The following is a 20,345-nucleotide window of genomic DNA, read 5'->3' as shown; positions in this document are numbered from 1 at the left end:
TTTAGCCTCATCGTCCCTGTAATGGACACCTTTGATTACAAGTTGTTGTTTTCTGGGCAGTCATTCCACCTTAATCCTCTTTACAGCTTCAGCTCCAACACCGACTGGAAATAAGCACATTTTAAACATCAGAGCAGGAGTGTTGTGAGACGCTGTCCAAAAAGGGTTGGACAATCTAAAGGAATTAGATGTTGACATTGTAAATCTTTTCCGATATAAATTGCAGTCATCTGCCCCCTAGTGTGAGGATGTGGAAGTGCCTTACTGGCTCGTATTTACATCACAGAGGCTCCATCATCATGCATGTGTCCCATGGTACCAGAACATGAAGGAACAGGAATCTGGGTCATATTCCTTTTCTCTTGGACGCATCATTTTGGATTAAGGCTTGTGAAGCCTGATGTCGGTTGCTATCGGACTGTCTTTGGGCTCTGCGAGGCTTTCCCGTCTCCTTTTTTAGCTCACCCTTTTCCGCAGTTGGAGGAGCTTCAGAACAAAACTTGTCGTGTCCTTTTGCTGTGGTTGAGACGCAGAAGCTTGTGGTCGTTTTTGCGGAAGCAGGGAGAAATTCCTGGTTTGTTGCGCGGATGAAAATGAAAACCTTGGATGGAGTTTGCCCCCAAGCTATGCATTATGCCTCTGATGTGAGGGTGTGACGAGGACTGAGTGCTGGGAAGGAGTCACATCTGTAGCAGAGGTCATGAGTCTGGACACTGATGTCACCACAGTCGGTTGCTGGTGGCTAATTATGATCTTATGGAAGGTCAGACACGTGTCATGAGGCATCCAGCAAGGCTCAAATACAGAAAGCTGTGGTGGAGCTGGGGTGGAGGAGGGTGTGTGAAAGATGTGAGGAAAAATAAGAGAAAAGTCGTCCACGGTAGTTTTCTGCCTCCATCCTGATGCAGCACAAAGGCTGTGGAGGCTCAGGATGCATCTTGGTTTTGGCAGCAGCTCCACGTGCCGGATAAATAAAGTTGAATTAACTTGAGAACTGATATAAAAGCTAATAAAGGCGATGCGTGTCGCTTTGAGCCTGTTGTGACCAGAATGCGGATTGCTCAAAGTTATTTAACCAGGCATCGAATCAGCAGCTATGTAACAGTCTCGGTTGGATCGCCAACACGTATCCATCCGGTGGTTATGTGAGCTGCAGCAGCCTGCTTGTGCAACAGATTCAGGAGCTCCAAGTGCTGAACTCCTCCTATTCCTCATCATCTCAGTGCGGATCTGCAGGCTGAGGGAGCAGAGCGATATGAGTTTACACGGATACATTCAAACTTAGCCTTTCTTTTCTGCACTTCCCTTCATGGGGGTGAGGGGTATTTAAGTTAAAGGATTGCGGGGAAGTTTCTTACTTTATCTTCTCGCAGTTCACAATGGGATTACGCATACGGAGCACGCCGCTTCACGCGTTTGCGTGCGTGTATTTCTTGGTTTTCATTGTGCAGGCTGCTCAGTCCCAGAGGAATGTGGGGACGCACCAGAGAGAGAGCCCGAGAGCGGCTCTCCGGCAGACGCTGCAGTGGTCTCACAATGGCAAGATCTTCAGCATTCTGAGCCAGGGCTCGGAGTACCAGCCGCCGAGGCGCAGGGGCGCACCGCAGGAACAAGTGCAGGCGCGACCCCTCACCATCATTAAGGACGCCTCGGACCCGCCGGCGGCCCCGCAGCAGCAGCAGGGCCAGCAGCCTCCTCGGCCCGCGTCTGCTCCGCGCAACGCAGCTGACCTGCCTCCTCCATCGCAGACGCTCGTCAGGGGACGCGAGCACCGCCAGCATCACCGTGACCGCCCCGCCGCGCGCCCGGCGGCGCACAGGAGCGGCACGGCCAACGAGACCCAGGAAAAGGTTACCGTGAGCCCTCCTCTGCCCAGGAGAGAAGACATGATGGTCGGCGACGATCCCTACGACCCTTACAAGTCCACCGATGGTGACAATCCATATTACAACTACCATGATGTTTACGAGAGACCGAGGCCGAGACAGAGACCCGGATATGGCACCAGGATCCATCAGTATGGTGAGAGAAAGGGACGATTACCCAGATCATGTAGTGCTTATTGTGCTTTGTGTGACTTTTTAGTTAAATCACCTGGTTTTCTTTTTTATATTCCTCCGTTGTTTTGTGCTTTCAGGTCTGCCTGATCTTGTGCCTGACCCGTACTACATTCAAGCCTCTGCCTACGTCCAGAGTGTCCCCATGTACAACCTGAGATGTGCAGCTGAGGAAAACTGTTTGTCCAGGTAGACCAAACTTCCCGGCACAGTAGCAATAAAGAATAGTTTCTGTAGCCACATCTGGGTCATTCAGAGCTGTGGACCATGACCGCCACATAAAGAGCTCCTGGAGGGCTGCTTGCTGGAGCCATGAGGTTAAAATTAACCAAAATTCTGCTCTCTTGGCAGCAGAGGGGTGGAGCAGCTTCTCTACTGTTTAATCATAGTCTGCCTGAGCAGAGAAAGCTGGAATGGTAAACACATTATCCAAAAGCCAACCCAGAGGAGCACAAACCTTCAAACTATTCCACCCACGAAGGATGCGGCAGGGAAAAAAACACGTCAGTGATGCTCACGTGCGCACGTGCAAACCTGTCTTCTTCTTCTTTTGCCCGCAGCACCGCTTATAGCTCCTCTGTCAGGGACTACGACACCCGTATGCTGCTGAGGTTCCCTCAGAGAGTCAGGAACCAGGGAACGGCCGACTTCCTTCCCAACAGGCCGCGTTACGCTTGGGAGTGGCACAGCTGTCACCAGTGAGTACCGGGTCACCCGAAAGTCTGGGTCACACTATCATATAGTGGAGATGGAACATTCTGTGTGATCTTGCTGTAATCAGTTGCAACTGTGTTTGGGTTTGGTGTCCAATGTGTGTGTGTGTGTGTCAGGAATCTCCTGTGTGTTGTTGTGGTCTGGCACCCCCTGCTGAACACCAGCTCTGTTACCTCAGGCACGGGCTGTGATATCTGTGCGTTCCCTTGATCATAACGCCGTCCCAAAGAATGCGGTGCCCAGTTTCAGTTTTGGAAAGAGGGCTGAACCCCCTGTGACCTCCAAAGGAAGTCGCAACCCTGAATGATAAAATAAAGTCCAGCGAAACGGAGCGACGAGCCCAACGTGAAACCGGCTATTTTCGTACCTGCACTGAATGAGGGAAACTAGCCTGCTTGATTCTACAGAACGTGACCTCACTCCATAGCTATGCTCTGAAACAAGAGTCCACTGTGCACGTCCCCAATATGGAACACATTTGGCAGGGAAACACGAGACTCCGCGGACCCTGTAGACTGTATAGATGTTTCTTGCAGTGTTTGGAACGTCAGCCGATGTTGAATTCCAGACTGTTTTTGTCTGAGGAAACAGACTAAATGCCTGGATTCCCCATTCGACTGATGTCTGCTGCTCTGGTCCACAGACACTTCCACAGCATGGATGAGTTCAGCCACTACAACCTGCTGGATGCCAACACCTACCATATGGTGGCCGAGGGCCACAAGGCCAGCTTCTGTCTGGAGGACACTTCCTGTGACTACGGCTACTACAGGCGCTTCGCCTGTACCGCTCACACCCAGGTCGGTGAATCTATATGACACATGTTCGAGCGCCCTTCACAACATGGGCCGAATTTGCATTCCAGTTGCATAGCAACAGCTCCAGACGCCTCACCTCCACTGACATTTCTAGTCATACTGTTTGTCTGCGGTTCAGGTTATGAGAGTTGTTTTTAATATGTGCCACGAGTGAAATGATGATCTGCTGTGTGGCGTCCAACGTGCAGGGCCTGAGTCCAGGATGTTACGACACCTACAACGCTGAGATCGACTGTCAGTGGATCGATATCACAGATGTGAAACCTGGAAACTATATCCTGAAGGTTGGTCCGAAATACCGGATTTCTCTGGTGTGCTTGTGCTTTTTTCAAGACTGTTTCTGTTTTTTCTGATGTTTCCACTTGTTTTTATCAACAGGTGAGTGTGAACCCGTACTACCAGGTCCCAGAAAGTGACTACAGCAACAACATTGTGCGTTGTGACGTTCAGTACACGGGCAACTACGCCTACGTGTCAGGCTGTTACCTGTCATCGTAAGTGTTACCTAGTGTTATGCAACATGTATCGCAGGTTTCATAGCCTTATTTTTGTCTTCTGCTTCATTTTTGTTTTCAGATCCTAATAAAAACCCGTTAATCGCAGCTTCGGTGAAGGCGACTGCACGCGGATGCAAAACCAACACTGAGAAATGAGTTGTTAGTTATGTTTTATACATATTTTTCATCTTCTGATGTTGAAGTGCCAGTATATGCTGATGACTTCCTCGCTTGTGTCCTCTCTCTGTCTCTGTCTCCATCATGGAATATTTCTCACTTACCACTACTATTTTACTGTTAGCTTGTGTTGTCATACTGCTTGTAAAATTGTTAAAGAATAAAAAAAATACATCAAACAGAGATTTATAGAATTGCGAAATACATAGCATAAACAGATAGCCCTTAAGGCAGTATCAATTAAATTCTGGTTTTATATGATCATGTTAAATAGAATATGTTTTTGTGTATTTATAAGCAACTGAAGAAATCTAATTCTTCCGGTGAAACTTGATTAAATAAAACATGATATTTCACCAATCTTGTGAGCTCCAGCTGTATATTTATTTTCTGAGGCATCTCTTGAATTCCAACTCACCTCAATCACCAAATAATACATTGAACGCAAGATACTGATTATAAAACACATATTATTTTTCTTACAACGTTTAAATTATTGGTATTTGGGTTTCACTTCATTCTGAATCTCATTTTCTAATAATTGTGCAGTAACCTGCAATACCCTCCGGTCCGCTAGGGGGAAGCAGTGAGACCGAGCCAATATTTGAACGCTGTGATTTTATCAGAACGCAGTAACCAACCAGCGGTCGTAGGGTCGAATACCATTCAGCAAAGTGCTCGTTTCTAGGTAAAAATGCATCCAGTCAGCGTGTCGATCCCGTCGTTTCGGTCCGAAACCAACCCGATGGAGAAAGGATTCACGGTAAGCTGCCGACAACAGCCCCCGCTGCTGTCACCAGCTTTTCTCCATTCATTTCGCTCAGATGTGGCTTCTGTCAGCTGTTCCGATGGTCGCTGCCGCCCTCGAACCCTCGGTACCCAGGTGAAAAGACCGCGAGGAAGCCTTTAATGTCAACTATCGCTGTCCTCCGCGTCGCCGACAGTTGTCAAATTTGTTCCGATGGACGCGTTCAAGCGACCCTCCCCGCCGACCTCAGGGGCCCCCGCGGCTGTGATATAAAATAGCATCGTAAAATCTGCAAGTGTGCTTTCCCAGCTTGGTCTTCATTCATAAGGTTTAAAAAAGACAGTTAAATAATGCATCAGTCCACTATCAGTGTACTTTAGCCTCTAAAAGAATGCTGATGTCTGCATCCGCAACACCACCACACGGTGAACTGAGACTCTGCTGTAATTTCCATCTGTTTTATCCATCTACTTATCTTCCCTCTCAGCTGGGTCCCCAAGAGCCTCCTGAAGTTAGAATTCCCTGCCTGCATCCCAGAAAAACAATATATTTGTGTTCCAAGATGGCTGCCTCATGCCTCCACAGTGGAACAAGCTAAAATTAAACTGTTTACGTGTTATTTAATCTTTGTTTCCTTCCTCTGTTAATCACGGCGACAGTGTTGTGCAACCTTTACCTGTGGACACAATATGATGCACGTAGACTGTTGCAGCCCCTCGACGACCTTGTGGAGGAGTTTTCTGTTTCCAGCATGTTGTAACAGCAGATATTTCCCAGGCAGGGTTTATTTTAACCCAGTCCTCCTGTTTCTAGTTAGCTTTTTGTTTAGGTGGATTTAAAACCGCTTTTATGGTAAGAGTAGTGACGTTATCCCTTTCGACATAAAGCCAGCAGAAGTGCGTCAGGAAAGAGAGACACAGGGAAGTTTATTTAGGGATGTCACATTTGACAGATGTCAGCTTTTGTCAGAAGTCACATGTTTCCTGTCAGGGTAGCTGATAAATGCTTCTTCGGATCTCCTAAAGTTGTAGGGAGGGGACACATGTGGCACCAGAGATAAATCACAATTCTGGCAACGGCAGAGTTTACACATGCCCCAGCGCTCGTGCTTAAACTTCCCTCTTTTCAGGTCTTCAGAATCGAAGTGCTGATGAACGGTCGACAGCACACTGTTGAGAAACGCTACAGTGAATTTCACACTTTGCATAAAATGGTAAGGACGTCAGCAGCTGTTCAGAAATAACAGATTTTACAGTGTCGGGAGCCTCGCTGGGTACTCGGTACAGAATATATACCGCTGGTATTTAGAACTGGTCGTGACTAATTCACTTCTCCCACACTTGTGTTTAAAGCTACTCAGCAAAATGCTTCAGTTTGTTCAGCAGTTTAGTGAACGCCCCTTTTTTTTAATGACACATTTGAATTTCTCCAGCTTAAGAAGAGCATAAAACCACCTGAGATGCCTTCAAAACATGTCAGAAACTGGGTTCCCAAAGTCCTGGAGCAGAGGAGGCATGGCCTGGAGCTCTACCTGCAGGTATTCCAACGCACATTTACCAATGTTTAAACCATGGATGCTCGAGTCCAGTCCAGGTTTTCCATCCTACCAGGCAGAAAACTCTTCCTCCAAAGAAAGTGGGATCCCGGGTAAAAGCCCTCGAGGACTGGATTTGGGCACCTCTGGTTTAAAACATTCATTCACTGTAAAGTTGAGCGAGCAGCACTTTTCTCCAGAAGCACCATGAGTTCAGAGGTGGGGGGAAATATCCAGGCTCGTTCTGAGCCGACAGGCTCCCAGCTAAAGACCACAGAAGCTCGCATTAATGTTTCTGCAACAACATACTGCGCTGGCTCATACTGGGGGGATGTTTCTTGACCTCTGGATTTGATCCAGCGCTGCCAAACTGGCCCCAGGGGAGACGGCATATAGGATATTGTGATATTCTGGGATGCCGTATGAAGTCCAAAGGTTTTGTGCAGCCTCTTAATTTGCGTATGGTCGCTGGGGTGCACTCTGTGATTTGCTTTGTGTTTCTGACAGACTATAATTGCAGAGAACTTGGTCCTTCCAAAGATATTTCTGGATTTCCTGAACATCCGCCATTTTCCTTCAGTGCCAAAAACGGAAAGCTGCGGGTGAGTTGAGACTGCACATTTGCTATGGAATTAAACGGCCCTTCTTTTCTCCAAAAGGACACGTCGTGCCCGAGGCCCACGAGACTTAACTCTCCTTTCTCTCTCAGGTCATTTGACACAGAATCGGAAGGTTCCAGGTGAGTCAAACAACAGGCTTGATTATTTGTACTCTATTTGTACTTTAGTCTGTTTGCTGTGCACACCCACCATGACGGCGATCTCGCCTACATTTCTGGCTGGTTTGAACGCCTCGTGCACCCTCTGACCTCTCCTCTGTGGATACTTTTCAGTAAACTTTCACACCAGCCGGCTCTGCTGTTCCTGAGGGATCCATACCTGCTGCCGTCGGCACACGGTGCGTTTAGGGCCGTATTTCAAAGCGTCGCAGCTTCGTCCACCGCTGTTATTTCACCTGGAAACGTCTTTTCTTATTTGCAGACATGTTCTCAAATGTTGTGATCGAAGGTGTGGTGCACGGAGTTTTCTACCCAGACCTCCATCCGAGGTAGAGGCGCTGAGCCGACGCTCGTGTCTGCAGACGTCGGCTTTGCATTTTCACGCCATTCTCGGTGCGCGTGTCACGAACAGTGTCGCCCAACACGATGAGCTTTGTTCATGTTTTTAAGTCAAAAAACCTCAATCGCTGATTCACTAAACCTAATGAACATTTTAATCCATTTAATTTGACATCACTTAATCGAAATGCAGCAGATTAATTTTGTCATTTCTAAATTTTTCTCTGAGAATTTACAGATTTTAACATGTAGTTTTCTAATTTCTAAAACAAACCTATTGAACTATGTGTGTAAGATCAAGTAGAAGGGGGAGATTAGGAAAATCGGGAGGTGCTGCTCCAATTGTTGTGGTTTTGAATCTGCTTTCAGACTCACCGGAGTGCGGTTTGTCTGCATTCTGCTGAGGTTTGGTGGGATGGAAGTGGTCCAAGTAGGCTGTGGTGGTGTGTGGAATTCCTTTGTGGTGTGTCAGGACTTTGGGGGGAGGGAGTGGAGCTGCTGGACAGGGACACAGAGTCCATTTCTGCATCTGTGCTGAGGCAAAATGTTAGGAAATGAGACAGCAGAGAGCAGAATTTAAGAGGGCTTAACCTTCTGAAAATATTTTGGGGGGAAAAAATGCAGCAGAAGTGGTCTTGGGCTTCAACTACATTACCCACAATGCACTGTGATGCCAGGTTCTGGCTTGGCTACCATTCATCCTCGCTGTCATTTTCATGTTGTAGTGCCTTTGGCAGTGAGTTTGTTGTGTTTTGCACATGGCTTTCAGACAGACATCCATCAGATGGTGCAGAATCAAGCTTCAAAAGGTCGAGAATGCGAACAAATGCATCATTTGTGTTTCTTCTAATGAAACGCTTCGTCAAAGGGAAACAAATGTACGAAAAGGCAGCACATAACACTACAACCAGTCACTTTGTTTAAAGTTGCATTAGAGGCCAGCGGTTTTTACTCGTAGTGGTTTGAAAAACCAGGGCATAAAAAGGGATTTGAACATTCTTTAAAATGAGATTACTTGTATAAAAAAATACTTGTGCAATATGAGATTTCCACATGAATTATGTCCTGAGCAGTGAACTAAACTGTTTTTGTGTGATCCTTGTTGATGAATTTGTATTTATATGGTGTAACTTTGTCACCTGATCACGTGGAAATTTTACCCCCAAAAAAATACTCACACCAATAAAATCCATTATTTCCACAGACTTCAGTCGTCAGTTTAAATATACAAGATTCTTTATTAGAAAAACATCTGCAAAAGTGTTGGCTGTCGAGCTACGACAGATTCCTCTCACATTATAGGGGCTGTGGAACGATTTGGGCCTGGAAAAAGTTCAGTAACAGTTTCTCATTGGGCAGATTTAACTGGTGTTCCAGGAGATCACGGACATCATCGATGGTTACAACAGGTTCAGAAGAAAAGGGCCTCATTTCATATTCTGGATTGAATCTAAAAAGGTCCAGAAATATTCCCCAAGATTAAAAAAAATAATCCTTTGATTTCAGAACAAGGTTCCAGTAAAAGCCCAGTAGAAAACACACGCACGCGTTTCAAAGTTCCGTGTGACCGTCTTCGTCTTTCAGCCGCTCGTCCTGGCTGCCTTCCCCCAGAGGTCCTTTCATGGTGGCGAAGGCCACCTCCCTCGTCAGCTGCTCGACGGGCGGGAGACCCACCGCCAGGTTCCTCAGAGCGATGGCTGTCATCAGGAACCTAAAGAGGAAGAGCCCGGAGGTCACCAGAGCCAGGACACCTTCAGGTTCTCCGGAGAATTCAGTAGTTTCAGTATCCCACGCTCACCCTCTCCGTATTGAGTAGTATTTTTTCACGGCAAAGCGGTCCAGCCGCTCCAGCACGCCGGCCTCCCGGCGCTTCTTCACCTCCTTCATGCGCCGCTGCCTCTTCAGGAACAGCTTCACGACGGGGTCGGTGGCGTCCACGTCTTCATCGTCCGCAGCGAGGAGCGGCTGCAGCTCTGGAGGAAGTGGCTCTGTTTCTGTGGGATGGCGTTGGAGACCTCTTTCATCTTTATTTATCATGTTTTCACCCTCTTTAGAATGATGATCCCACCTGTTCCGTTGCGAACGCGTTCCTGGAGCTCAAACAGTTTGGTGAAGTTCTCCTGCAGCGCCGCCTCAGTGGTGTTGACATAAACGTACATGTAGCATGATGGCTCCTCAGACACGGTGTAAACCCTATGGTAAGCCCCAGGTGGCACCTACAAACACACACCTGAAGTAATTATGCAAACCAACAGGCGGATGCATCGGAGCAGATCTAGAATCTGTTATGAATGAAGATGACCTTACCTGTATCTTGTCTCCTGGCTCCAGGGTGTGGTTCTTTTTCTCCTCCACAACCTCAACGTTCACTCTGCCCTGCAACACCTGGATGCTGGTGTTGCCCAAATCTTCGCTTACAAAGTTCTCCAAGTGAAGCCCTGAAACATAGAAGCCCGTTAGAACCGAGGCGGTGGAGGCAGCAGTAAATCAGAGGAGGAAGAGCCGGGCAACCTGGGAAATCAGCGATAAAGACGATCTCCGTCTGGTTGTCCAGGCTGCCCTCAATCTCCTGGAACTTTGTCCTCCATGGCGAGAGGTCCACCAGCAGAGGCATCAGCCACGGGTTGGGCCGAAAAGGTGACCAATCGGCTTTCACAATGTCCACGCGGGGGTCAAAGATCCTTAAAGGAAAGTCCAGATCAAGTTGTAAACACTAATCAGGTGGTCACGCATCCCAAACACCAAAAGGGCTCTTGCACCTTTGCTGGAAGCGCTCGTTGATGGACACCCAGATGTCAAAGTAGATTTCAGGCTGGGAGATGTTGTAGCTGGGCAGGAGCTGACTGAGGCACGTGGCGTACTGCTTCAGCATGTCTCCGTGGTCTTTCCACCGACGGCTGTGAGTGAACACCTTCGACAGGGACGAGAGTTGTTGAAAATACGAGTAGATTCGCAACAAAGGTTGCAGAAGTTGACCCACCCCCGGGTTCAGATATCCAACGTCTCCAGTTTTTCCATCCTTGTAAGTGATTTTAACATGCTGGTGGGTGCGGGAGTGAACCATCATGTCCCAGGAGTACCCATACAACCCATTAGTCCAGTTATTGTAGCCCTGCAGAGAAGTGACTTTAGGAAAAGCTGTCCTAAAAAGGAAATCTAATTTCTGTAATTCAGTGCGTGGCATGAGAGGCAGCAGGATGTACCTGCGTGATGAAGTGGGAGTAAGGCATGAACAACTGCTCCAGGATGTACACGATTGCAAAAATGGCTCTCAGCTTGTGCTTGAGTCTCGGTTTGGAGTTTCTCACAGCAGGTGGGCTCTCCTGGCGTCCACTGCTGGTGCCGCTGACCTCGCTGTAGAGGCAGGAAGTGCTGGGCTGAGAGTCTGGTGAGGTGAGCGGCAGAACCGCCCCGAGGAATCCTGGGAAACGGGCGAAGAATCTTCGTGGCCAGTCGGGGTAGCAGAACAGAGGACTGGTGGCCAGCATGGTGTAGGAGAACATTCCTGTGGAGCACCAATGTTCCCAGTTAGACGACAGTAAAACTGGCCCCAGAACTGAAACATCACGACAGCCTCACCGATGCTGAAGAGCTGCGAGTTCATGCAGTGGAAGTAGGAGACAAAGAAAATTCCATACGGCCTTGTGACATCAAAGAAGAGCAGGTAGCCAGCGCTCAGGTCTAGAACCAGGCCGCCCCCGTGCACTACCAGCAGACTGACCAGCTCCACAGGGAGGATCATTCTGGAAAAGAATGTGGACCCTCACAAATGCTGGCAGGTGTAAAATAATCCACAAATCGAGCTGCTAAATACCCACTTGAAAGGATCAAACAGCCGATGATGCGCTAAGTAGGACATCGAGTATCCCTCCACCCAATCGGCATCCAGCTTTTTGACTCCGGCGATGAAATACACAATAAAAATCTTGGGGCAACATTGGAAAAGACACATTTAAAACATTTGAACGCACCAATTGACATTTTAAATTAAATCACAAACCAACCTGCATCCTCAACAGGGTGTAATTCCATAAAGGCACGTGAGCGTTTCTTATAGAAGGCCTCCGCAGTCCATCCATGGACCTACAGCAGACATACGCGTTATGGGTTTCCTGCTGACAACACACACACACACACACACACACACACACACACTCACCAGTATCTGTTGCCATCCATGAGGAAGAGCTGGAATCCAATGAGGCCGTAGAGGTAGGAGTGATTGTTCCAGGCCGTTTTATCCAGAAAGAAGATGTACCAATATGTGGAGACAAACATCAGGCAGGAGAGACGGTAGAAACAGCCCAGCATGATGCCCAGAGCCCCTAAAACCAGAAACACTCGCCGTCACCTTCAAAGCTCAATATTATAGTTGGATAATCCTAACATGGGTTGGACGGAACTCCACATTATTGTGTTTACCATAGTAACAGCACACAGATTGATTGTGAATTCTCACTGTGTATTTTTGGCTGCTACTGATTCCTAAATCACAAGTTGTATAATAACTTTTGTGGAGCCTGACAGACGTTTCTTTAACCTCGGCGCCATTGGGGTTATCTCCAACAAATACGAGCAGTTTGGGGGAGGAACAAAACCAGTTATATAAAGTTTTATGTGTGTGTGTGTGTTAAGGATGAAATTGGATTAATCAGCTTGTTAGTGTTTTATCTTCAAGACTGAGTTTGTTATTTCCAGTCCAGCGTGTAAATAGTTTTCAGACTTATTTTTTTCTGCCAATATTGATTTAGTTCTCGTCGCTATCTTCTCCTTGTTTGGTTTGTTTCTTGCACAAGCTACGGTTGACACTGCATCTTTGCATTAGTCATGTTTGAAGCCTTTGGACAACGAGGGCAAACCTCACACGCATTAGTTCACTTAAAAGAAACGTAAAAGTGGGAAATTGCGGGTGTGCTGCGTGTTTCTGCACAAAGAGCACACCCCGCCGTGTCAGGTTGTAATTAAACGGCTGCATCCGCTCTGAGGAGAAGGGGGAAGGGGCTTGAAACCTGTGGCCTTCTGGCAGAGAACTGTGAAAGAAAGCGCAACATACCGAGGAACATCACCACATACACCAGATACATCCAGTCCAGTGGCAGCGGCTGCAAGAAATTGAAGAGGGGAAATCGGCACACAGGGACTCCGTCCAGATACTTATAGTCCAGGTGGCTGAGGCCCCGCTCCTGTGTGATATCGATAGCCATCACCAAACCTGCAGGGAAATATATAAAGTCGTGGATCCTACAGAGGTGACATAACGCCGCTTGTGTGAACTCACCAAACAAGCAGCGGAAAATGCCCAGAGATGCCGGGTCAGTGGGCCGGTTCAGAAGCAGCACCAGGTTATGCCAGGAGGACAGGTCCTCCTTCTTGAAGCCAAAGAGCTGCTCCATCTTGGTTTTTGTAGATGGCTTATCCTTTTGGGGGGCTGCATCCTTCTTTCCACCTTGTTTCCTTCCATCAGTGCCCACCAGAGCAGCTGGACAAAACACACAATATAGTAGAATTTAAAAAAACAACAACTATAGAAATGTAGCAATCTATTGTGATATTGATGTGTAAAAATCCTCACAGTTGCATTTCAGAAAAGTTCATTAACCGCAGGGACTGTCAACGCCAACAAGCTCACCTGCCGTCGCGTCTCTCGCCTCCATGGTGAAATTAAAGATAAGCGCCGGCGTTGGTTTGGGGATTTGAGAACGTCTGTCTCCGCTGTCCTTCCTGACCCAGGTGGAGCTATCCCGCCTGGTCACGTCAACGGTACGGACAGAGTTACGTGTCAGTGCCCAGGTTCAGGCACTGCAGTTCGGGCAGAGACAGGAGCGATGAGGAGGCGCTGTTCCGGGAGAGCGATGCTCGTCGCTTATTGGTTGATTCTACACAGGACAACCCCCGTGGCTGACGTCATATCCTGTTTATAAAAGTGAGTGTATACATGTCGATATATCTACATTTATGTAAAGATTTCGAAGATTCAGGAAACAGGCAGCCACGAAAATCTTTCGGCAATGAGACAGGTTTTATTAATTTTGTCATTTTGCCGATTATTTAGAGTCAAATTTAGGATATTATTTATTCATGCAGTTCCCCAGTGATCTTATGTTGAGCCGGACTGGGATCAGTTCTGTAGTATTCCCTGGAAAAGTGGTTACATACTTAATATCTAGTCTTTCAAAAGGAGCCGAGAAAACGCTCTATTTAGATTTTTTTTTTTTAATTTAAAAAAATGTTACAATAAGTCGGATTGAAGAGCACTTTGCATTCCTTTCCGAAAGGGGGCAGTAAGTCGCCCTGAAGCTGAATTTTAGCCGCCGTAGAGCAACAAAGGTAAAATAATAACAAAGATCAATTTTGAAGTACCACTTCATCTCTTTTCTACTTATGGGGTTACAGATTCTTCGGAATAGGGAAAATGTGACTGACATTCCAGGTCTTTTTCCATTTTTCTGGTGGTTTGTTCGAACGCTGTTGATTCCAGGCTCCCATAGCCCGTGAATTCAGCAGCTAAGCTAGATTTGATGTTAACTCAATTAGCTCTTAGCCATTGACAGACTGTCTACACCGAGATTACCGGCCGGTGTTTACTGTGCAAACTAAACGACACTTTTTGCTCTTTACAACCAGGGGAAGGCGCCAGGTAAGTTGTCACGTTATTTTTCTGTACTGGACAGATATGCTGCAGCAGTTTGTCAGGTGTTGCTGTCGTCCAGTTTCTAATCCAAGCACAGATAAAAACGTGGTGTTTTCAGCCTTATATCTACGGGAGCTAATCTCCCATAATGGCACGAAATTGGTGATATCGTTGCCGTAATTATCTTGAAACTTTTTTTTAGAATACACGTGGAGCTTCATTTCATCATCTCCAGATAAAACAAAGACTCAAGGATTTCTGTATGTTACCAAAAAAATAAGTTTTCAGCCACGAATCATTGTTTGATTTTTGAATCCCATGGCAATACTGAAAAAACAGCCTCAAACTGTCACATTTTATAATCCTAAAAATAAATCAATCCCTGCAGCTCTGCACAAACACACTCGTGACACAAGTTTGTGTGTTTTGTCTCTTGGAAAGAAAAGAAATGGGAATTTTGGGCAGCAAGTTTCAGTCCCCCTCTCAGGGACTAGAGGACATCGCTGAGGGGACGAGTACCAACCGTAAGCATGGATGCGAGTGTAAAAAGAGGAAACGAAATGTACCTTGTGACTGTGAAAGTGAGCAGGAAGAGGACGATGGTTTACTCGACACCCCTCGCAGGTACGCTAACAGCCGCAATGGTGAACAGGCGGTTCCATTTATGATGTGTTGCATTGTCTTAACTGTACACCTCTGCCTGTTTCTTTCAGGAAGAAATTGAAAAGCACATCAAGATATATTTATCAGACCTTGTTCTTAAATGGGGAAAATAGTGACATTCGTATCTGTGCCCTGGGGCAGGAGTGGAACCTCCATAAAGTCTACTTGTGTCAGGTAGAGTGCAGATGTAAAGAATACCACAAAGACAGAGCTCCTGTGACAAATGCTACCATGACTATAACGGAATGTTTATTTTTTATTATGTGTTTGTAGTCGGGATATTTCTCCAGCATGTTCAGTGGATCTTGGAAAGAGTCCAACATGATGGAGATCAACTTGGAGATCCCAGACCAGAACATCGACACTGAAGGTTGGAGGGCAACTACCTCCGCTCCGTTTGATCTGTGGCCTTTCCCGCTCCTGTTGTTGACAAAGACTGCTTTCTTTGTGTGTGTAGCCCTCCAAGTGGTGTTTGGGTCCCTCTACCGTGATGATGTTTTGATCAAGCCCAGCAGGGTTGTCAGTATTCTCGCTGCTGCTTGTATGCTCCAGCTGGTCAGTATGATGGAAAAACCATCCCAGTCTGTAAATGCTGTGCTGCTTGGCATCAGTCTCACGGTGGGGTCCTATCTACAGGATGGATTGATCCAGCAGTGCGGAGAGACGATGAAGGAAAACATCAGTACGAAGACCGCGTGCGGCTACTATGCCTGTGCCAGCATCTATGGGCTGGACTCAGTCATGAAAAAGTGCGACTGAAATCACAGTAATAACCATTAAACCCATTTTAAAGCCGTTTCCTCACCTTATGTGCTGTCTGTTTCTGTGACTGTAGGTGTCTTGAGTGGCTTCTGAACAACCTGATGACCCACCAAAATGTGGAGTTGATGAAGGAACTGAGGTATGTTTGTAAGATTTACGGCCTCTGCCGATGAGACATGAGACATGTCCTGTATTTGGCTCATGCGATTGTAAATATTGATGTTTATCATTACAGCGCAGAGGTGATGGAGCTTCTCATCCAGTCATCTGACCTGTTTGTCATGCAGGTGGAAATGGATGTGTACACAGCTCTGAAAAAGGTGCCCAAATGTAATTCCCAGAAGGCCTTGCTGCGCCGTCCTGTTTCCACAACCTCCTTTTTCTATGTTTCCGCCCCTGCAGTGGATGTTTCTCCAGCTCAACACTTTGTGGGACGGCCCGATCAAGCAGCTCCTTGCTGATGCCGACGCTTGGCTGTGCAAACGCAGAACAGGTCCAACTGGGCTACGTCTTGTTTCTCCTCGTGGTCTTTGTGTTTGCTCTGCTGAAACGGCTTTGTCCCACAGACCTGTGTGAGAAAGAGCCCTTCTTGGACACAGAGGATGGTTTACCCTTTCGCTCGGTGTTCAAACACGTCCGCCTCCAGTATATCATCAACGATTTGGCGTCTGCCCGCATCCTGGAGAGGGACAACATTTTGCCTCCCGGTAAGAATGAAAATGATCAAACATCAATTTGCTGCTGTTTCTGGGAGAAGTGGTAGCTATGCTACACCTGCTGATTGTGTTTGTTTGCATTTTCATATTTATTGTTCTATTCCAGATTGGCTGACTTCAGTGTACAAAAGTCAGTGGTTCGCTATGCTCCGGACAGAGTTTGACAATGACAATGGGTGAGAACAATGGCTGGAATGTCTGAGGTAAGCACTGCGACCTTATGAATAGATTTCAATTTTGGGGCCTTTTTGTCTCTCTTTAGTCCCCACGAGGCAAACAAAGATGAGTTTGAGCGGAGCAGCATGAGATGTGGCAGGAAACTGACCAAAGATGGAGATGTGAGCGTGACAGTTTCAGTTCGACAGCAGCCTTTGTACAGCTTGGTGTTTATTTATTTAAAAAGTCTGTCTTCCCAGTACTGCTGGAGGTGGACAGGCTTTAACTTTGGGTTTGATCTGCTGGTCACCTACACCAACCGTTTTATCGTCTTCAAAAGAAATACCCTGAGTCAGCCATGTGGGGGCGCTGTGAGTCTGCAGCCTCGGAGGCACCTTGCATACAGGTCTGTGTTGCAGTCCTCTCCATATTAATGGAAAGCCTGTTTGCACCATTGCAGAAAGAACGCTGATGAAATTCCAAACAAAGGGCGAGATGTTGAAAGTAAATGTTAATTTTTCAGGTTACGTCTGGCCTCCTTCGATAGTCGTGGAAAACTGGTCTGCAGTCGCTCTACCGGCTACCAGCTGCTCACCCTCGAGAAAGATCAGGTCAGTGAGCGTTCATTCCCGGCAACAGTTGCTGACGAATCTGTCCGATTGACCTTATCTTGACTGCTTTACTCCTCCATCCATTGACTCAGGAATATGTGGTCATGAACCTGGACAGCCGCCTGCTATCATTCCCACTCTACGTCTGCTGTAACTTCCTGTATACGTCCCCCCACTCGGACCAACGCCCAGATTCCTCAGAACAGGAAAGCGCTGCTCTGGTGTCCTGATGCCCCCTCCGCATCCGTCTGAACTGTCATTTCACATGACTTCAACCTGGGACATGTCCAACAATGTCCACCATCGGGTCAACGTGACACATACCCGACAGAAGACAGGGCAGCTTTAAATGTCAGGAACATGTCTGGAGGTTGGAGTATTTGTGAAACCGGAGAACCTTTAAGTTCTGCTTATTTATATTATCATCGCTCTGACGACGGGAACACACCAAAGGACACAAACAGCTGGACGTTCAAACAAACGGCAGAATGTCACGTGAGCAAAGATCTCATCTCCACTGCTGAGAGTAAAATAGTGCAGCTTTTTTTCACACCGTTAAGTGACGTTTCCTCCGGATGAAGCGACATCCCGACCTGTGTTGAGCTTTTTTGTGCTATTTGATCACTGTTGAGAAATCTTGAAACGCTGTTACCTCACGCTGCTGAGAACCACCAGATGTGGCGACGTTTCTAACCCGTGCGGCACGACTCGCGCCCGTAGGTTCAAAGTTCGTATACAGGTTCAAAGTTGAAGGTAATTATTTTGTTTGCCATTTATTTATTCCCAATATTCCTTTTGTATTTGATGGATTTCTTTTTTGTAAAAGCCAGATATCGTGTACAGAATTCGTGAACTCTCTGGCCTCAGCGGTGGGCTGTGGTGCTATCACATCACATCTGGCAGGACTGCTTTCAATAAGTGCTGCGTAATAAGGTTCTTGTTCTTTATGCTGCTTATTATTCCATATTCTCTAGGATGTGACTGAATTCATCCTGTTATCTGGTGCCTGTACTTTACCAGCTGTTGTGTAAAATAGATCTGGACCAAAAATCCCAACCAGAAGCATGTTTGAGAGCATCTTTGTTCTCAGAATTCTGACTGGCAGCATCGTGGACGTGTCCTCCGTTTCTGCAGGTTCGACTTTGGACATGAAAAAAAAGTCTGGTCTGTTTTAGAGGTCTTCGCACTGGTATGTTATGGATGTTGAGTCACGTGATGGACCTTCATATTCAAGTTCCCGTCAGGTAACTTGCACTGCAGCATGATGGTGTTGCCTTTCTTGTATCATTACTTGGCAATGGGAAACACTCGCATTAAAATGTTATCAAACCTTCACAACTGTCTGCTACACGTCTATCAATCCAATAATTGAGGGACAAGAAGGTTTACACTGGAGGAAGTTTATGAATGAAGAGGTTGCATCAGCCAAATGCTAAGCTAGTTTAGTTGCAATCCACTAAAAATGTACATTTAACAAAGAAATCATTCAAGTTGCAGCTCCTGATTTTTGATTTCACAGATAAATCAGGATGTGCGGTCACCATCCGGTCCAGTTTGCAACCACACGACAACACATGCCACATCGAACATCCCAGAATTTCCGTGGATCACAACTTCAGACATTTTTAAGACTACTCGTCACCACCCTCAATTCTTCAGCCATGACTGGTCAAACTGGCACAATGGGCTTCCAGGACGCAGTGTAGACCCAGTCCCACTCCTCACTGCTGTATAGAGTTCAGACTGTCTTTGAGCCTACGGGTCATGCTGGGGATCAGGTTAATGTGGTCGTCCACACAGCTGCCCACACAGCGGTCCATCAGCGCACGGACAGCTGGCTCCTTGGCGCCAGAGTCAAATAGATCCTTTGCTTTGTCGTTGCAGTGCATCGTACACCTGGTGAGGCGGTCCTGTGAGGGCAGAGAAACCATTAAATGTGCTATTAACACAAGTATTAAAAACTCCAACTGGGACATTTACACCACCGGGACACTACTGAACAGTACAGAAATAGGTCTTCAAACAAGTGTTACATCTCTTAGATACGAGCTTTTTTCTGGTGATGAAATTGAGCAAATCCGGACCGGAAGGCAGCGTTTACGCAGGTGTAAAAATGAACTGCCCTCACCTGAAACTTTTCCAGTTCTGAGGTGACCAGTCCCTGAGCTTGAGCCAGAGGAGTGTGACACCGTTCTATGCACTGATGAACCTGAGACATGGAGTCTGAGGAGCGGCTACAGCAGTCGGCGCTGCAGCTGAACATACGACCCTGCAGGAAAGTCGAAAAACGCACAATGGACTGGGCTGCTGCTGAAAATAGCACTAATGCATGTAATATCAGAACAATTCATAAAAACCCACCTGCATTTTACGGATGTGGTCCCTCTCCAGGCTTTGAACCATTTCTTCCACCACATTCTGCATGCGCGCCTGATGTGCCTCTGCCATTTTCTAACGCTGCTCACTTAGCAAAATCTTCACTAATGTTAAAATGAGCGACTAAGTTATTTCTGTAAAAAGCACAGCTACTGCTAAGTTACTTTACTTAATAAAAGCTAAGGTCACCTCCATTCAAGCATGGTCCTACGAGTGACGATGTACCTACTTCCGGTTTAGTTCCGTAATTCGTGTTTAATCTTTGTCAATTGTATAAAAAAAATATATATCAAAAATAGTGACTTTACAATATAATTTATATTGACGCTAAATGTTTTGATTATGTCAATTTCAAACATTGTGGTTGAAACTATAATGACAGCTGATGATTTAATGACGGATAATGACAACTTCCTAAGTTTCAAAATAAATTAAAAGGATAAAAGATACTAACTAACCTGCTGCGTATCAGCGATATTCTGTATTTTTTTTAAAAGCACAAAAAACTATTCTTTACAGATACGTAGCAACGGCATCAAAAACGGTTTAATTTCACTTTAATTTCATTGTGGACATTTTCTTTTTGCTCAGAGCCCGTATAGCTGTGCGAAGTTTCATATAAAATTTCAATTTAATATTAAGAAAAATCTATTACAATATAAAACATTGTTGTTGACCATTGTTTTAGTCAAATACCACTATATATAATTATTATAAATGTTCGCCGAAAATGCTTGCACATGTCTGCAACTTTTATTCTGAAACCCA

The 20,345-nt window shown here is 46.4% G+C and overlaps 5 protein-coding genes across 10 annotated transcripts; 3 read left to right on the top strand and 2 right to left on the bottom strand.

Moving 5' to 3' along the window:
• Window positions 1–1,142: 1,142 nt before the first annotated feature.
• Window positions 1,143–4,623, top strand: loxa (lysyl oxidase a). Its single transcript, XM_057018299.1, has 7 exons — window positions 1,143–2,022; window positions 2,138–2,246; window positions 2,618–2,755; window positions 3,415–3,571; window positions 3,778–3,873; window positions 3,968–4,083; window positions 4,166–4,623. Exons 1-7 carry the CDS (start codon window positions 1,380–1,382, stop codon window positions 4,170–4,172), a joined length of 1,266 nt encoding a protein of 421 aa, XP_056874279.1. The 5' UTR covers window positions 1,143–1,379; the 3' UTR covers window positions 4,173–4,623.
• Window positions 4,624–4,804: 181 nt separating this feature from the next.
• Window positions 4,805–8,867, top strand: snx24 (sorting nexin 24). 2 transcript variants are annotated; one of them, XM_057018306.1, is made up of 7 exons: window positions 4,805–5,146; window positions 6,141–6,224; window positions 6,444–6,548; window positions 7,053–7,147; window positions 7,255–7,284; window positions 7,438–7,502; window positions 7,586–8,867. In XM_057018306.1, exons 1-7 carry the CDS (start codon window positions 4,958–4,960, stop codon window positions 7,654–7,656), a joined length of 639 nt encoding a protein of 212 aa, XP_056874286.1. In that variant the 5' UTR covers window positions 4,805–4,957; the 3' UTR covers window positions 7,657–8,867. The 2 variants fall into 2 exon arrangements, with proteins under 2 accessions (XP_056874286.1, XP_056874287.1); XM_057018307.1 differs by having other exon boundaries at window positions 4,817–5,026.
• Window positions 8,868–8,876: 9 nt separating this feature from the next.
• ggcx (gamma-glutamyl carboxylase) lies at window positions 8,877–13,493 on the bottom strand. Of its 2 annotated transcripts, none has more exons than XM_057018280.1 (15): window positions 13,235–13,493; window positions 12,941–13,141; window positions 12,716–12,874; window positions 11,822–11,987; window positions 11,667–11,745; window positions 11,481–11,587; window positions 11,242–11,405; window positions 10,866–11,167; window positions 10,643–10,774; window positions 10,422–10,573; window positions 10,174–10,343; window positions 9,970–10,100; window positions 9,731–9,878; window positions 9,461–9,656; window positions 8,877–9,373 (listed from the first exon to the last, which is right to left on the bottom strand). In XM_057018280.1, exons 2-15 carry the CDS (start codon window positions 13,053–13,055, stop codon window positions 9,214–9,216), a joined length of 2,181 nt encoding a protein of 726 aa, XP_056874260.1. In that variant the 5' UTR covers window positions 13,056–13,141; window positions 13,235–13,493; the 3' UTR covers window positions 8,877–9,213. The 2 variants fall into 2 exon arrangements, with proteins under 2 accessions (XP_056874260.1, XP_056874259.1); XM_057018279.1 differs by having other exon boundaries at window positions 13,292–13,493.
• A 129-nt stretch (window positions 13,494–13,622) lies between these two features.
• gmcl1 (germ cell-less, spermatogenesis associated) lies at window positions 13,623–18,539 on the top strand. Of its 4 annotated transcripts, none has more exons than XM_057018297.1 (15): window positions 13,623–13,989; window positions 14,740–14,917; window positions 15,007–15,130; window positions 15,230–15,326; window positions 15,414–15,511; window positions 15,593–15,705; window positions 15,792–15,857; window positions 15,954–16,038; window positions 16,121–16,211; window positions 16,285–16,425; window positions 16,541–16,610; window positions 16,697–16,772; window positions 16,851–16,996; window positions 17,114–17,201; window positions 17,294–18,539. In XM_057018297.1, exons 2-15 carry the CDS (start codon window positions 14,742–14,744, stop codon window positions 17,429–17,431), a joined length of 1,509 nt encoding a protein of 502 aa, XP_056874277.1. In that variant the 5' UTR covers window positions 13,623–13,989; window positions 14,740–14,741; the 3' UTR covers window positions 17,432–18,539. The 4 variants fall into 4 exon arrangements, with proteins under 4 accessions (XP_056874277.1, XP_056874276.1, XP_056874275.1 ...); XM_057018296.1 differs by having other exon boundaries at window positions 14,735–14,917; XM_057018295.1 differs by having other exon boundaries at window positions 13,624–14,299.
• A 46-nt stretch (window positions 18,540–18,585) lies between these two features.
• On the bottom strand, window positions 18,586–19,822 carry fam136a (family with sequence similarity 136 member A). The gene is made up of 3 exons (XM_057018308.1): window positions 19,563–19,822; window positions 19,330–19,470; window positions 18,586–19,111 (listed from the first exon to the last, which is right to left on the bottom strand). Exons 1-3 carry the CDS (start codon window positions 19,647–19,649, stop codon window positions 18,923–18,925), a joined length of 417 nt encoding a protein of 138 aa, XP_056874288.1. The 5' UTR covers window positions 19,650–19,822; the 3' UTR covers window positions 18,586–18,922.
• Between the last annotated feature and the right edge of the window lie 523 nt (window positions 19,823–20,345).

Source organism: Takifugu flavidus, chromosome 20 (genome assembly GCF_003711565.1).
Source record: "Takifugu flavidus isolate HTHZ2018 chromosome 20, ASM371156v2, whole genome shotgun sequence".
In the NCBI taxonomy this organism is placed as follows: Eukaryota; Metazoa; Chordata; class Actinopteri; order Tetraodontiformes; family Tetraodontidae; genus Takifugu; species Takifugu flavidus.
This window is presented reverse-complemented; position numbering and strand designations above follow the sequence as displayed.